At 41.3% G+C, this 18,608-nt stretch overlaps 1 protein-coding gene across 1 annotated transcript in view; it reads right to left on the reverse strand.

Annotated features, from left to right (window-relative positions):
- The window catches only part of mpp7a (membrane protein, palmitoylated 7a (MAGUK p55 subfamily member 7)), a 189,269-nt gene that overhangs the window by 26,436 nt on the left and 144,225 nt on the right, over positions 1-18,608 (reverse strand). The window contains exon 12 of the mRNA XM_034706737.1: positions 2,344-2,514. Coding sequence (XP_034562628.1) covers positions 2,344-2,514 — 171 coding nt within the window. The remainder of the gene's footprint in view (positions 1-2,343; positions 2,515-18,608) is intronic.

An 18,608-nucleotide genomic window follows, 5' to 3' on the forward strand; every position in this document is an offset into this window, starting at 1 on the left:
ATCACTCATAATACACCACAGGAAAATCAGACACAAAGTCGTTTGCAAACATCCGACAATTGGGCCTTTGCTGGCTTTGATCGTAACGGGGAGATCTGGACAAAAATCAGCCCGATTACCCTGTACACTTTTAAACACTCCAAAGTGGATCTAACCATCATTGGGGCAGTCTGCAGCTGAGTGAGAATCAGCTGACATGACAGTCGGCACCTTGAAGGCTGAGAACATTGTTCTTTGCTGGACAACCGTGGATGGCTCCCTTCAGGTGGGGAGTGTGACTTTGCCACCGAGTGAAGAATTTAGAGTACAGGCGGGTGGGTGCTGCTGCAGCAGTAATGTGGTTGTTGTTGTTGCGATGAAGAAGCTGAACCTGAAGGCAAGGCTTTGGATTCACCAGTCGATCTACATTCCAACCATCATCAATAATCATGAGCTTTGGGTAACTTTCCTTTACATGGGAGCATTATAAACTAATTAAATGTCAAGATGAACTGAAGAAGACGTCATCTTCTCAGCAAAATGTTTACTGTGATAATACATTAACACAAAGAAGAGGTTCAGTCATCATGCTGTCATTACTGCTTGACTTCAGTTCAGCTTGCATTCAGTTATATAAGTCATAAGATAAAGTGTGTAAATTACATGGCTAACAGGTTTGTGCTGGACAGAAATAATTGTACATTGTCCAAATGTCCTACCTTGTAATTGCACTAACTCTACACTGCAGTATCAGAGCATTTCTGTTTCTTTAGGACCAAAGTAATCTTCAGGAATGATTTGCTCATCGGCCTTTCAAAAGACAAAATTGATAGTCAGCAGCTTGTAATGCAGAATCTGTTTCTGTCTATCCCTGTCTGACTGAAAGGCATCTTTTCAAGGAACTTTAAATAGTAAATCTTTCAAGGTTAAGAATATGTACTCACAGTTGTTAGTTTTTTGGACAGAAAAGTGGAAGAAGTACGAGTATGAAGCTGGAGAAGTAGTGGGAGAAATTGCAGCCTGGACTCTTAAACAAAGCCTGGATTTTAAAAATCTTTTTTTTTTTTAATTAAATGGAGAACAGACTCATCTCCTGTAAGAGATTTTCTTACTGAATAAAGTGCCTAACCCGGGAAAAGACAAAGACAAGAACAGTTGTAGAGGAAGGCGTTGGAGAGAAAAGATTTCTATTAAGAAAAATCAAGAGACTCCGGGGAGAGGAAGAGGGAGAGAGTGGAGGCAGAGAAACATAAAGCAGATCTCGCCTTGGCCCTCCGCTTCGTTACGTGTGAAATTGTCCATAGGTTGTCCTCCAAATTATGGAAGTTAATTGAAAATATTTACATTAGCGTGACAGGAGGGAGAGGTTCTGCGTCCTTTTGGTGAGGCTGTGACATGCTGGCAGGAAAATGGGCTTGCTAATTAGCAACAAGCCTGATGAAGTCCATGCTCTGTGTGGCGTACTTAAGAGAACCAAGGCCCGGTCAATCAGGCTGGGAGCACACCTCTGCAGAAAGCATGCAAGAGGGAAAAATAAGACCTTGAGAGCATGTTGTGGTTTTCATTGCTCACAAATTTAAAAAATGCTGTTGGAAATTCTAAATTGAAAAGACTGAAAACTGGAACAGACTTGTGAGTGTATTTCTCCCGGGATGAATGGAAACAGATTGGAAGAAATCGCTGAATATTTAGGGGAATGTTTTGTTCCAATCTCTGTTTGGGACATTCTTGTCATTTTTTGTTATGAGTAAAAAACCTAAAAAAGGAAAATGTGGAAACTCCTAGAAGTAACTGATGGCACTGTAGGTCCTAGAAGATTTAAGACTATACTATCGCACTTGGCTGTGTATATTGTTCCACCATATACTGGCAACGCTCATCTTCCAACCACAAACACAGAATAAGAAACCACTAAATTCATTTCAAGACTTTGGCACGTTAGAAAGCTCTTTGGAGGGCTTTGTAACAGCCGCTCCTCATGGCAAGTGTGAACAATTCCACCCAAAAGACATTGAGAGGTGCCGTAAACGAAAGCACTAAATGTGACTGATGAATATGAGGTCTGCTCTGTCAGTTCCACTGGGTGCTAAAAATCTAAATTAAGGAGCCCTTGGATGACTGTGTGTGAGTCCCCGCATAGGGGATGTCGTTTCTAGGTTGGGGGGTTGTGGGAGGGTAAGCCTGGGCCACCTGGGGCTTCTGGAGCTGCAGAACTCTGAGTCACCGAGTCGTTCTGTAATCGTTATTAAAAATCAGTGGTGCCAAGTTTCACAGCAAAACAAAGTGTGAGGTAAGCAGTAACACGAGAGCTTCACAACATGGTAATTTCTCGATGAGTGATTTTGAGTCCAGCTTTCTACTCACCCACTAAGACCACCAGCCTGTGCCGAGCTCCACTCAGCCGGCGGTACGGAGCGACCTCCTCGTACGTGGGCACGTCAGCCATGTCGTACATCTCGCTCTTTTTACACTCATACATGGACTTGTTGGTCTTTTTGTCCCTCCTGCTGAGACGGAAGCTTCTTCTGAACCCAGCTGGAGGTCAGGATCAGACAGCAGAAGGAGGGAAAGCAGACAGAGAGAGAAGCATTAGTCTTAAATAAAGGCAAAAATAAATGTTTGTGTCAGTCTGTACGTCTGGGGTGTCTGAATTCAGACGCAGCTCTTTGCGCACATAAGCCCACAGCTGTGCTCTCCGATTTATGATCGTTTCAGGGTCTTGGCAAACACCTCCGCGGCTCCATGTCCAATACCTCATATTGTATTGTGCAGCTCGTTTTTATGACAGCTATCTGTGCTGTAGGTGAAAGAAGAACAGCGTAACACTCGGCCAACAGTTTCCCTGGAAATCACACTCAAACACTTTACTCACATTTTCCCCAGGTGACATCTTGGGGGTTTAAAAAGTCCTCTGTTGTGCTCACACAGATCCCTCTTGCAGACTGTTTTGAGGTTTAGAGGTATTTTGATTTGTGAAAAGCTAAAAACATTACTCAATTAGCAATAGCTCATTTTGATCAATGTATGAATGGATCATGCATGATTTATTCTTTAATATTTTGCCCTCAATCTTGTGGCCTTGGGCTGGTTGGAGTTATCAAAAGTTCCTTTTTTCTGCTTTCTGTTTTAGTGAAGTCTTTCTTTCTTTCTGGCTCCTGTTTTTATTCCTTCTGTGATAAAAGTGACTAAAATGTTTGTGAGGTAAATAAAAATGTGTCCTTGCATTATTTCTCTGGGGTACTTCTTCTATCAGGGAAAACGCATCAGTTGCAATGAAGGGCTTCTGTAAATGTTAGACAGAAGTGAGCTACATAAGTCTATTAGGTAGTTTCCAGCAAGTGGTCCAGTTAGGTTCAGTATAGTGCGGTACCGTTTGGTACGGTACACCCCAATCCTGCTTGCATTTCCATAACTAACTGTATCCTTGCATACTTCACACAGAGAGAGTGCTGGCTATAAGCGATAGCTTTGGACATCTTAGTTTTCATTGCAGTGCGTATATCAACAGATTAGACCGTAAAGATCGCTGGCATGGCCATAGAGTATCTAATGTCACGCCAAAAATCCAGACAATAGAAGGCTTGCCAATTATTTCCACGGTTGGCACGTGGATATTGGCCATATAGATTGACCATGGATGAGATGAGGGCTGTATTGGATTTGTATCAACCATATTGATGTCACAAGTATGAAAAATATAGCATGGAAGCATTTCTAAGATGCCTTTTTTCTGTGGAGTGACTCTCCTTGTTTCCACACAATGTATTTATTCTGAAGTTTTGTCCGGGACAATGACTTGGTAAAAGAAGTAACTTGCGCTTCTCTTTATTCGAGCCCACAGTCAACTTTCATTGTAAAAATATTGTCATTAATGAGCTATTTTAGTTTTTAAATAACATCAGGTTACAGGAAGTCTTTCTTCTTGTGTGATCTCCCTCTTCCTTTGCATCCATCTCTGCGTCTCTCAAAATGAAGATTAGACCAGCCCACAGGGTTTCCATAAATTTCACATTGTGTTGAAGTATATTTCTGTATCATTTAGGGTTTAATGGCTAGTGGCACAGGAACAGTTTCCTGTGTGAATGGGTCACTCTACAACAGCTGTCTTTGCTAACTGGTTTATGGGGTGCATCATGTTTCCTGACTCTTGTCACAAAGGCTTCTTACATACCCATCTAAGAGTGCACATGCCTTGATGTGATCATTTGTGGCAGTATCAAAGGGACACATTCATCCCTAATTTGAGGACTAGGGTTTGATATTTATGATACAGATGTTGGTTTAACCTCAGAAGAGGTAAATCCCACGAGCCTTGGATAACTAATATTCTATTTTGGTTATGGTTACGGCTTATTTTCAGCCTTCTCTTTCATTATTTCACTTTTTAATTAGCGATAAATTAAGTCAAAAATATGATGCAATATGTCCCAGGATAAAGGCAGCATGAACGTTGTGGTTTGAGAGAAGAATCAGAAGATGAAATATAGCTCCTGATACTCGGGCCCTCAATACTTTCCACAACAGTTAAAACCACTGCGGGGTTGTGCAGACACGCAGCACAGAGAGAGAGTCTGCATTCTTTTGAGCTTGTTCTTCCCCAAACAGTCGCTTCATAAGGGATGGAGCTACAGATATACCCTGAGTTACAAATGAAACACACTGTAAGTCACCAGAGCAATAATAACAGTAATGTCTCTCATGAGCATGTATGTGTGTATGAGTGTACACACATGTCGGAGAGCCGAATATAGTGTTACATCAAACATTTAGGGCACACTTTGTTCCACTGTGGGCAAGCTGTGGCTTATATTGTCTGTGCCATTTCTCCTGTGGTTAATCCACTCATTCAGCACCCCCCCCCCCCCCCCCTACTCCCCACTCTGCCCCCACCAAGGGAATATTGGCCTCTGCTGCACAGTGGAAAACACACACCGCTCATCTGCATTTCTCCTGTAAAGACATCAAACTGTAACAGATATCCACAGGGGTTGACATCATAACAATAAACATTAAAAACATAAGGTAATGATATTCTGTTGAAAGTGAGCAGTCCAGTTTCTGTAGGTTTGAGCCCAAAAAACACTTTGGCAAGTCATTTATCATAATGTAAACACACTACTGACTAATTAGGCTTTAAGTAACACTAGTAAAGTCATTAATTCTGTCTGTCCGAGAGTATGACAAGCTGCCTTCTTATTGGCTCAGGCCAAGGGCAATGTTCATTTCTTTCCGCAGGGTGTGCAGGTGCACAGGGGTTCATTTCATAGATAGAGTAGAATTCCTACCCTCACTGATGGTCATGAGCTTTAGGTAGTGACCACCAGAATGAGATCACCGATACGAGCAGCTCAAATGAGTTTCCTTTGATGAGATGCTGAGCTCAGTTTTAGAGATAGGGTCAGGAGTATGACATCAGAAGGGAGCTTGGAGTAGTGTCGTTACTCTTTTGCATTTAAAGGAGCCAGTTTAGTGGTTTAGGGATCTGATTAGGATTCCTCTTTGGCTCCTACCTTTACAGGTTTTTTAGACACATCTAACTGGAGGGAAACCTTGGGTAGACCCAGAAGACACTAGCCAGGGAACGCCTAACACAACTATGTCAAGATAAATGGAAGAAAATGAATGGATGGATGCAGGGCTGGCCCATAGCATAGGCAGTATAGGCAAATGCTAGGGCGCTGGTCATCCATAGGACGTGCTGCTAAATGAGTGAGGAAGATAATAGGAAAGATAATATTGTTTTATCTAATTTAATTTTTTATTAAATTGCAGAATGATGCCAGTAAACATTTAAAAGCTTGTTATTCACTTTTGGTTTTAAAAATAATGGTATGCAAAGCAGTTTTTGATTTCTTTAAGTGTTCATGATTTACCTGTTTTTGTTTAGTTGTGGTTGTTTTCCTTACACTTTAGAAGCTGTTAGCTTAATTAGATAGAAAATGTAGGCTAGGCTTAAATAAGCATTTTGCTTCTGCCTTTTCAGTCATCACTTAATACATGACTGTTGCGCTGTTTAAAGTGTCTGCACTGTGAAAATGATTGGGTTATATAATGACTGAATAAATTCTACTACTATTACATTATGCATTTTGAAATTGTATAATTATTTTCCTGCTAAATATCAGTTATTACCATTTTGTTAATGTTCTTTTAGAGGCTATTTTTATTTTAAAAGAATGGAAACCTGTAAAACATAAAGCTGGATGTCAGTTGTCTTTCAGTGTATATGTGATGTGATTGTTGGAGTTGGTTACAATACAAGGGGCACCAGTTAAAATCTTGCCTAAGGCACTATGACGGTTAGGGCCGGCTTTGGATGGATGGATAAATGATACAGTTGGGTATCGGATTGGTGCACAGACCTGGCTGATACCATGTTAGGCAGGCACTGCGGATACTGATTTCTATAATAGTACATAACATTCAAATACCTCCATCCATAACTATCTCATCTTCCCTGATGATGAATATTGTACACAACAGATGGGATTGAAATTAATCTGATCCAGAGAGAAGGAACCATTTCACGCAATGAAACCTGCCTGTTTGACAAAAGCCTCACCGACACCGACATGTTTATCACAGGATGATCCAAGCACATGGCGTACTGGTAGAAAAGGAATGTATGAGATTTGTCACAACAAAATCCAGTCTGTCAGCAGTTTGACAGGTCACATTGTATTTGTTGACAGTAGTTCTGCTTTGAGTTTCCCTGGAATGAGAGCTGCATAGTGGCAGCATCCTGGTGGGTTTTCCTGCAAGAGTGTTGTGTGTCTTGGGGTATGGAGTTAAAGTTTCCCTGCTTAAGTCCCAAACACACGCACCTCCTAATGGTGTGCACCAGGCTGTGACTGGGTCACTGCCAAAACTGCAACTAAATACTGTGCGCACACACACACACTTTTACTCTCTCTTTTTTACACATACACAGACACTCTGATTTAAAATTCTACCAATGTAACAGAAATGTGAAAAAGTGAAGGAAAATGAGATGAGCATATTTAACAGTGTAAACACAAGCTGTGACTACACACACTTGCACACAGAAATACACACACACAATTGCTTGGAAGTCGCCAGCAGTCCTGCAAGCCCATTTTCCAGTGTGATAATATCTAACAGCCACGTAGGAAATTCAGCGTATGCTTAAGGACCCTGAGGCCTCTCCAAACTGGGAACACGTACTGCCCACTCGGACACACATCCTCTGAACCCTCACCTGCACAGGAAACAGCTACAACTGTTAAAAAACATTGTGGTGGAGTCAAACAAATGTTCATAAAAAAATAACAGATGACTCAGAATAACTCAAATGTTGGATCTGCCAATGGGTGTCAGAAATATGAGAAGCCTGAGAGCAATACAAGCATCAGGTCTTCCAGACATCACGAGTAGGCGATCAGCAAAATGACAACACAGAGAAGAATGAAATATGACTGCCATTTTCCTTCCAATCAAGTTTCATTTTATTCAGAGAGGGAGTGTGGTGAAGCTGGGAGGAGGCTCATAGTGAAACCACCTGTTGTGAGACCCAGATGCTCTGAGGGCTTGCGGCCTCACTACAAGAGACTGTGCTGACAGCTCCAGTGCCATCCCAGCTCTCCCTTCAGGGGCCCTCTCTCCTCTGGACTAATGGAGACGACATCTTTGGAATTAACCAACCATGGCAGCTGGGGATTTAGGGAGTCTTTCACTCTTGGTTCGATGCAGCACGCTGCGGTTTATCGCTGCAACACTTAGTCCCGTTCGTAGGCACCAAATGTGGGAAGCATTATGGGCTCTCTCTTGGCTTATTTATGCGTGCCCATTACTGACTTGGTGGAAAGGGATGAAGAAGAGTCCTGGGAGGCTGCTGAAGGGATGGAGGACACTTTCCAAAGTGACAACTCTCATTACCCAAACTCAAATCAATAGAAAGAAGAGAAATACTGCTTATAGTGAGGTAGATAAAAAAAGATTGAGGTTGATAGAAGGACTGCTCTGCTGGACTTATTACTGTTTTGCTTTGTGTGTATAATACGATGAGGCACTTAGGAATTTGAAGGCAAAACATGTTTGGATTCCTTAGTCACTGTCTACTGGCTTTATGTTATGCTCAACTCCTCAAGAAGATTCAGAATGATCTATCTGTCAGGGAAGGAATCTAAGGAAGGTAAAAGAGTGGAATCAGGAAGTGAAATGGAAATCAACTGAGAGAGAAATCAGGTGGGACAGAGTAATAATAATAATAATAATAATAATAATAATAATAATAATAATAATAATAATAATAATAATAATATATATATTAGGGCTGTCAATCGATTAAAATATTTCATCGTGATTAATCGTATGATTGTCCATAGTTAACTGGCGATTAATCTCAACTTGACCATTTTTTTAATCTGTTCTAAATGTACTTTAAAGGGATCATTTTCAAGTTTTTAATACTCTTATCAACATGGGAGTGGACAAATATGCTTGCTTTATGCAAATGCATGTTTATTATTATTGCAGCAATCCAAAACAACAACAAATACTGTCCAGAACAATTGCCACACAGCATCAAAGGTACTGCATGCTCAAAAAATATGCTGAAAGGGCATTTTGACCTGGATGTAACATTACTTAGTAATACTACTGTAAGATGAGATTTATTTTGGTCTAAGTATTTGTATCATTGAGTTCTTTAATGAAGTTAGAAATACTTCTATTTCCATGTATTGCACTGCCTCTTTAAGGTTGCTCAGGGTGATATGGTTTTGAGTTGAAGTGAAGGTGTCACATGTGTTCGATGTGCTGTTGTCCTATGTTGAGGAAGAATCATTAAAGGCATCACGACTTTGGTCTTGTCCAGAGAACCATCTGGCAGTGCTTTAAAACTGAACTTGCCATTCAAAACGCTTCCTTCAAAACCTCTTTATTCATTTCCTTCTTGTCATCCAAAATGTTATGTTGCTGCTGTATTAATTCCTGATTTCCCAAACTAAGGGGCGGGCCGAGGGTCATACACAGAACGTGCACATTAATCGTGCGTCCAATAAATTAGTGACGTAAAGGAGAATTTATAATATATATGTATTTATAATGCACGTTTCATTTCAGGAAAGCTCGAAGTGCTAGAGAGTACATGAGAGGGGTCAAATTAGGTAGAAGAAAGGAATTGGGAGAAGAATCTAGAGAGCAGAGGAACCCAGAGAAGAATCAGAAGAATCTGGAAGGGGAAGGAAAGTAACCAAGAGAAGATCTTGGAGAGGAGAAGAAAAATGAGGAGGATGCTGAAAGGATAGCAAGTGAAAAAGAAGGAACTGATATATCCAGACAGACAGGCTTGTGACCTGCAGATGCTCCCTCCACAATAGTGCTGATAGGTGTCTGTGAAAGTGATTATGGTCCAGTAGTAAAGAGTGCTCCATGGCTTATCTCAGAGTTTTTGATTGTATCAAAATGATCATGGGAAAGATCATGTGAATATATACGTACATAAACTTACCTGACCAAACCATGCGAGTCTAGTGACATTACTAATGCAGTATTTCACGCTGATGTATTTCACTCCTCTACTAATAAACACAATGAAAGCAAAAGGTGCAGTTCGTGGGTGTGATATTTGAAATCTGTGCTTGTGGCAGTCTACGCCATGGTGTACTCATTAAAAGTGTTATCTGGGGAGAACACACTCTGGGAGTAGTTTCCACAGCCCCCGCACTAAGCACTTGGAAAGTGGTACCCAGCCCAAGTGTTACAGGCTTCAACAGTGGAATAGGGCTCTAGACCTTTGGCTGCAAAAAGTCCATTTGTGTCGAGCGATATTTGTTTTTCCCCTCCGTCGTATCCCACAGCTCTCAGGCTTAGGAATGTCTTGTCTCAAAATGATGCCTGATGCCTTGGGTGTTGACAAAGAAAAAAATTGCACACATTCACAGAGTTGCTAATGGAGTTTTTAGTCCACTATCAACAAGTCTAAGGCCCGAGAAGGCCAAAGGACAGAGAACAAATGACGTCTAGTTTTCAGAAGACAAAAACAAGCCATAGTCAAGAAAATTCTGATTCTGTTTTCCGACTCTTAATAGTCAGAATGTTGGATATTCTTTAAAATATGTATCATTTCAATCTTATAAGTAGATTTTTGGACATAGAGTGGAGAAAATTACGCACAGGGCTTCTGCAACTACTGAACCTGAAGCCCAATGAACTCTTCCCATTTTGGAAATGGAGCATTTTTATTCAGTTGATTAAACTTTTCCATTCCTACCTTAATATGGACGTAACTGGATTTCAGGGTACTGATGGATACACCAGCCCTTGTTTGTTCAGTACTAACTAGAGATCCATGCTCAATCCATCCAACCAATGCAATCAGTCCATCCTATTATCCAACCATCCATTCAATCCAGTCCAATCCAATCCAATCCAACCTAATCCATCTCTCAAACAAACCAAATTTATTGGAGCTTAATGATTGCCTACAACCAACCCATCCATCATCCATCCATCCATTCATCTGAACATCCAATCCAGTCCAATCCAGTCCAATCCAATCCATCTATAAAATTAATCTGACCGATTGGTGCTTCATAGTTACCCACAACAAATCCATAAATCCATCCATCCATCCATCCATCCATCCATCCATCCATCCATCCATGCATCCATCCATCCATCCATACATCTATCCAATCCGATCCATACATCCAATCCAATCCGTTTTAATCCATCCATCTGAAAGTGACTTTTGTACATTTTTGCACACATTTGATTTGATAAAAATAAATCTCTTTATGCAACTTCTACAAAAAAAGCAGGTACCTCCTTCTGCTTGCGTAGGGTTCTCCGATTTCTCTCGGCACAGGACCTCTCAGACATTGCATCACTGAGAGAGGCATGAAGTGAAAACAAACCAAAAGCTAAGGACAACAACTGCCTTCCCCCTCCCACCGCCTCATTTATTTCCCCATGCAACCTCAGTAGCATTGCAAAAGCATCTGTAAGTTCTAGTATTTCAAACTTTTGGACAGGCCAACTCTAAATCATACAACCACATCCAACAGGCTGAAAAGCCATGCAGCAAGTACACTCATAGAGAAGATGTTATTATAACTCACAATTTTTTTTCCCCTTTCTCCTCCTGAGGTTCTCTCATTTCAGTTAAACCTCGTTCTGGGCTGCTGGAGCCGAGAAATGCTGCTAACCCGCCAGTGCTGGATGTTGTTTGGGTACCAAAGAGGAAGAAGAAAGGCTGAGGTCAGTGACCTCATGGTAAAGGCAGGGTTACAGTGAGGGCACGCCTGAAGGGCACAGAGAGGAGTGGAAAAAGGGACTGGTCTTTGGCATAGTTCAACCTTGGGAACTGACCCTGATTGGGCTTGGCAGACATGGCTCAAACTCAGTATTTATAAACTCGCGTGTGCTCTGGATATCCTGAGAAATCTGGAGATTAGATGTTGTAGTGTGCATAGAGTTCTGAGGCCAGTTCACCTCTTCAACTTAACATCTGCATAGAGACAAAACGGGCAAAAGAAAATGAATGAAATAAAGAGACAGAAATAAAAAGAAGAAAAAGAAAGGGGAAATGAACAAACAGAGGATTTGTGTATAAGCCAGCTAGTACAGGCTGTGGTCCTCCAGAGGGACGATACCTTATGATTTGTCAGTGAAATGACAGTTGTAATAAAAACATGATGGGAAGCATTTTCTGTACAAGACAGTGAATTAGAAGCAGCTCTCTGGAAAGTATTGCAGAACCAATGTGGGCCACGCTAATTGTCTGACCGGGACCACATCAGTGAGACCGGCCCTCTGCCGGACCTTCAGAACAAAGCGTGGAGAACAAGCTGTTCTTTTAACCCAAATTTATCCAGAACGCCTGTTCTCAAAGATGTCTTCAGACCCACAGCAGAGGCAGAACAGGATAAATACTACATTCTGCAAATCCATGACATGATCTACCAGTGCACTCATTCTGTCAGCAAGTCAACAGAAATAGCACAGAGTGGCTAGTGTACCACTACAGAACTACTCTTTGTGTTTTTATATGGCAGTCTGGGCTGAATCAGTTTTTACCAAAATCACTCCGGGCTTTAAAGTTGTATGTTTAGCACATTATAAGAAAATAAACTACATGGTTAAAAAGCATCATAAGGAAGGGTCATCCATCTTAAGGGTGAGGGTGGGACTCATGGTAAGGATACATACAAATCTAACAGTGCTAGTCACTGTTTTCACTGCATCAATGACTATAAGGGAGGAGGTGAAAAGGATGGAAAAAGACAACATCTCTCACCTATGTTGAATCCAATACTATAGTCAGCCTCCTCTGGTGATGAGAAGAAAAGGAAAGAGATGCCGGAAGAGAGGCACAAGTTAAAGAGAAAGTATAACAGAAACCCCAAACCACTGAATAGAAAATGAAAGGGTAAAGGGAAAAGTCCAGAGAAAAACATGGGAACAAACACAGTAATAGATAATGACAGAAATGTAATTTTTGTTATAGTATTATAGTCATGTTTAGAGCTTTAATTTGTCCAGAGTGATAGCCATGGATATAGTGGTCAACAAGAGGTTGAGAAGGGCCTTCAACGTATGATTATAATAAGGCGGACTGATCCTTTACTCTCTCATTTAAATAATATATCTAAAGTTAACACAGTTAAAGTATGGGTGAACACCATCAACATGTTGCTTTAAGCCTACATAGAAGTAGTACACTGGCTCCTTATTGCTTGACTAGAGTCTACAACACCTAAACCACAAACTACCCAACTTCAGACTAGAAATAAAGATGATTTCAGTGTGGTTCAGTTTTGGTTCAGGTTTTGGTTTCAGTCCAATATGGTGATCTTGATTGCTGGGTTTCAAAGGCCTCTCCAGAAACCAGTCTGTGGGCACTAGCAGGATACTGTGCAAAGCTATTCAAGCAAAACAACTTCCAAACTGCCTCTGAGTAATTGAGCTAGGGAACTAAGTAAGCCACCTGCTAGTTGTACAACATGGTCATTCAGAAGTACACTATAATAATTGGTGAACAGCCAGTATGCTACTTATAAGCATTCTAATAATGCTTATGTCTACAAATATACATCCATGGCTATTGCTCTGGATTTTTTCCAAACATCTATGAATATTTGAGTGTTATGAGTGAGGTCAGTGTGGACAAGGTAAACATATAACTCTTAATATGATATGTACTTTAATGAAAATGACGTGTCAGCTGGGGGAAAGATGAGGCATAGATCAAACTCTTCTCAGTTTCTAGAGAAGTAATTTGCAGTGATGTCTGATGTTCCTCTTAAAGAGTGATCAGCTTTGACGTAGGAGGTCAGTCCAAATGGAAACAAGACAAAAACTGTAGACAGCAGGAGGATAAGTGGACCCTTTATTACACACAAACGGTATGAAGAGGACCAGATCACAAAGGGTTTGACTGTTTTTGCAATGAGGCATATCGGCCAGGAACCTATCAGAGACAGGTTCAATGAGAGATGTCAGACAAGAAATACCTTCGATCTCCTCAGCTGTGAGTGCATTTGAAGCAAGGAATTGAATAAGCTCACAGTTAGGAAATATTTTGGGTTACACTAAGGAAGTTAGGGAGCAGGATGGGAAGATAATAAAGAAAAAACCTACCAAACTCTAGAGCCACATCGTCTTAGAAAAGCAAAATCAAAGACAAACAAATGACAAAAACAAGAGTTAACATCCTATCTAAAACACTGTCTTTTAAGCTACACGTACAATAAAACTAAAATTAATATATTGTTAGGAGACAAGTCATTTCTCACTGAAAATTGAAATAGCTTGTAATACTATTTCATTTTGTAATGTTTGTGAGAAATGCTCTGCAACACTACAGCACACATTACAATAAGGTTATGACTATCATGTCTTAGATTAAGATTCATTTGACAAAGGAAATAAATAAGTAAAATACTCAAGGTCAACATGTTTGCTTTTTCATAGCTTTCAAAGGATCTTCATCAGTGAACGATGCATGTTTGCCACAGAGTGTGCTCAGTTATCATATACATGAGAAGAGACACGTTTCTGATTCAGATACCAGAGTATGATTTAAGTTCCACTTACATTACTGTGCCCGTTCACTGTACTTAAATATATCAGTGAAGAAACAGCAGAATTCAGGCCTTAATGCTAATATAACATTGCTAATATAATGTTTTTGTCGTGGGGCACAATCAAAACTGATGGATTGGATTGGAAAGGTTGAGGTGCATTGATAAAGTCTGAGCTTATTATGGCAACATCATTGTTGTATAGTCAACATGATGAATGAAAACAGTCATCCATCTTTAAAATGCCAGCAAAGTACTTTGTCTGATCGTACATCTGTTTGTGAGTACTTGGTCTCACTACCACATTATACAGTTTATCACTTTTGTGGTCATGTTTATAATTTTATTTCTTTTTACTAAATATCCAAATCAGCTTTTGGCTTTGCTGTCTTTTAAAAGTTTGATGAAAGCTATAAATATAGTTCTATAAGACACACAAATACATACTGTGTCCTAATTTTAACACCATTTAAAGCCCTCACACACTCATGCACTACACACCTGTCATCGGATAAGTCTGTGAGGGCTCAGTGCTTAGGCTTTTAAGGCGGAGATTGGGATTGGAGATTGAAAAAGAAAGCTTAGAAAAAGCTAGAAACTGGACCTTGAGTTCTGATTTTAGAAAACTATTTCATTAAACTCTAAGAATTAACTTTCACATGAATAATTCTACTGTTTTTAATTAGTTAGAAAACATTTATACATGTTGTTACCTATGGAGACACAGTCTCTGGTCTGTGTTGGATCCACTGTGACACCAAAGAAAGAAATATATTTAGATTCAAAAGCCTCCAAATGGCCACTTAACACCCAAACATCGCTCTAGAGTTAAAGAAATATAATAGAGGAAGGATTCTGACCTTGAGTTTTGTAAAAGGGAAATGTGTTATACAGTAACAGGTTTCATTTTCAATTTAAGGTAGCTCTCAAAATGACTCCAGATGTTAAAGAATGTCATCCGAACAGCTATGAGATGATGGTTCAAAATGGTAGCTGATGCAGGATCTGTGTGTGTTGGGTCCAAGATGCCCTGAAACATTTGGAGGCACTTATAGATGCTTCCCCCCTTTCACGTGTTCCCATTTCAGCCAAACAAGGTTAAATAAAAACATACATAACACCAACTACCACAATATGGGGCTCAACTTACAGCACTGTGTTCATTTCCCAGAGCGCACTGCAGCTCAGGGAGATGTTGCGTCATGGCCCACAGTTAATGACTAGCCAAAACAGCAGTCAGTACCGATCACTGCAAAGGTTGTGTCGTGCTCCAAACATCAGGCCTGAGAGTGCTGATTGTTTTGAAGTGTGGAGCCAAACGTGTCTGCCTTTATCTGACATCTTGTTTCACATGTTAGTGTTCACGGCAATGCTCCTCTTGATGTTGCCTTCCTCCTGCTGTTATGTGACATTTTAAGTTGAACCAGCACTTAAACCGCGTTTTGAGTAGGATGATTGTAGAAGAGGAGATATCTAAAATCCTTCCAAGTGCTGCCATGAATACACCATGGAAGGCTTTCATCTGGTGCTTATCTGCCACAAGAATGGTTTGCATTTCCTGATGGCCTTTATCCTTGCACACTAGCATTCCTAGTTTAATGGAACACTCTATGATAACACTGCAGGATGTAAGTCGGCTGAGCAGGGCCTATCTGGCAATGCTTATATCGTAGAAGCAACTTGTTCTTTGCCTTTTTTTGCGAGTTGGAGTATTGATGAAGAAGTTCAAGATGGGTCTGATCACGGCCGGCCAGGCCTGCAGAGATGGTGGCAGCCAAGCCTATCATTAGCTGTGTGCAAGAGAGTCATGGCAAATGACTGCAGACAGTTTCAGCCATTCAGTCTACCACCAGTCAACCAACTGGATGCTTCATGGCCAACTCACCTCCCTAAGAAGGGACACACACTTAGGGGGTATATCATATGTCACCCACATACCATAGAATCACCACAAATGATGACAGAAGGGGTGACTTGAGGGTGGAGTTGGATAAAGGGAGAGGACAGATGGTAATATGAGAGACATAAGCGGATTTACTTGATGTCAGAGGAAAATACCAGTTTACAATAACGAGGTGGGACTTATTTTCATCAATGATATTAGGAGTTTTTAGTCTTGGCTAGTGTTGACATTGTTAGCAACCAAAGGAAGTGCCCCAGCATCAAACAGAAAGCAGCAATAGGATATTTGCAACATATATTTGGACGCTACTTGCTGCTGGGTCAAGGTGTTAGCACAGCGACAGATAGTTTAGCAGCAGTTAGTTTAGCAAAGCTAAGAGAGCTACAGTTAAGACCTCAAACTAGTACACAAAAGGTTAATTGTGGCCAAAATCTGCCTCCGATTCACTCCATGTTTGTTCTTGTTTTCTGCTTAACTTCCACCAAGAGCACCATGGGAAGTAATCTTTACATTAATCCAGTAGTAGTCTTGAAAAAAGTGACCCTGCAACACTGCCAGTGTCTTTAGGTCGAGAAGGTCTCCGACTGCAATATTTTGATAGTTTTTCGAAGTCTGATACCATATCGCAGGTGTAGCTACATAAAGTTGTAGATGTCTTTACTCTTCGGATTATGTTTAGTTTTGGAGCTGAATGGATTAAATCTGGCACAGGAAGCTATCAAGCAGCGTGTCTGCGCTTCACAGCTATGAGAAAATCTTTCAGCTATTTCGTTTCTGAAGAAGAGACAAAGGAATGACCCCTCGTCAGCACCCTGTTAATGGCCCTGAATTATGGGCTGATGTCACCTTCACCGCCAGCCAGCAGACAGATGGCCTTCTCCTTGAACTAACCTGAAGCTGTCAATTTCTCTTTTACTCTTCATATCTCTCTGCCTCTTTCTCAAACAACCAGCGTGGGACTAGTGGAATTTTCCAACATGACACAGAATGAGATCTTTGTTATGCATCTGATAGCCTTCAAATGTAGAACAGATACAACAAAGTTAGTGCTGAAATCTGATTTCTTTTAAAATGATGACTGCAGATTTGGGAAACGGACAATCAACCAATTGGCAGAGATTGAAAGCACGAAGGGAAACATTCACAACTTGATTTGAAAAGCACTAACACTTCAGAATAAAAGCCACATTTTCTGATGCACCTATTGCGCTTTAATATCTACTCCTGTGTCTGTAAGCGTTTAAGTCGAAAAATGAAATAGACGATAAATTGAAACGATGGGGCGAGGTTCAGGGCCACTTAAGACCAATCTTGGGCGGCATTTCAAAATATTCACTGGAGCGAGAGGGAGCGGGAGTAAGAGGGATTGCTCTGTAATGTATGAAGAGAGACGCAGCAAGACCCCAAGGTGAGCGATAAGTGTGTCCACGTGTTTGGCAGGCTGCAAACCAAACCAAACAATCAGACAGTGGAGAGGTTTGCATGTCAGACAGGGGAACAGACACGCTGTATGAAAGCCCAGAGAGCAGTTAGTACGTCAGAACAGATGGGGAGGCTGGAGGAACGCCAGGTATTGATGACAGTGGGCAGGTAAGGCCAGGCTGGCAGCTAGACATGTAAAATGGTTGATGTAGCTCCTGCTCTATATTAATAATTGGCTCAGTGAGGGCAACTGATGGCACTTTAAACATCAGTTTCATAACCGAGGAATGCATTCAAGAGAGCAACAGTGAGGAAAAGGATTATTTATATCTTGCAAATGTGAGGCGTAAATGGACACGGTTAAGCAATGCTCGCCGCAGCCCCTCGCCAAGACCAATATTGTTCCAGCCGACGGAGCTCCCGGGCTGGAAAGCGAAAGAGAGAAAGGGACCCCCCTCCTCAATCACCACCGCCGTCCTCTGCTCGGTAACAGCGGGGTCTCTACAGTATCCTTCAATTAGGTTGTAGTTTATGGCCCCGGGGCGCAGCCAGTCCGGCATGTACAGGGCTGGAATCCAAGCTTTGTCTCCCTCCATCTCTCTTGACCCAGCCATCACCACTCCACAGGGCCACATCTGCTACTGAACATGACCCATCCACTTTCTATTCCTCTCTTAGTCCATCCATAACCTTCCATTGCCTCTCCCCGAATCAGTTTCTTTAAGACCCTTCACTGAACTGCTTGTACTCCAGCTGGGTCCAACATTGTCTCAAATTCAGTTTTTTGAGCACTGGGAAATGAATATGTGTGTGTCTGCAAGAACAGAGAGCGAACTATTATCATTCCCCAGTTATCAATCTAGTCCTAACGGGGGCCTTGTCAAGGGACTTCCTACTCCTGCTGCTGCACACACTGCTAATCCTTACAGTATGTATAACATTAAGAAGAAAGAATTGCTGAAGTCAAAAGGAGACTTATGCTCCTCTGGTAGGTGCCGTAGCACACTCTGCTACATTTTGCACCTGCCCTCTGCATGGAGAGAGGTGGGGGGGTTTACAAATCCCATAACTCACAGGAGGAACTGGGCCATTAAAATGAAATAGTAAGGGAACAGTACAGCACTGTCTCTCTTTGACTTTCAGCAGGCTATTTTTGGCCATCCTGCACCATTTATGCCAATATGCGGTTGAACATAACCAGGAAATGACAACATCCATAATTCACCCGAGGGCTTGAATTCGAAGCGAAATGAGCC

This window comes from Notolabrus celidotus, chromosome 17 (assembly GCF_009762535.1).
Source record: "Notolabrus celidotus isolate fNotCel1 chromosome 17, fNotCel1.pri, whole genome shotgun sequence".
NCBI lineage: Eukaryota > Metazoa > Chordata > Actinopteri > Labriformes > Labridae > Notolabrus > Notolabrus celidotus.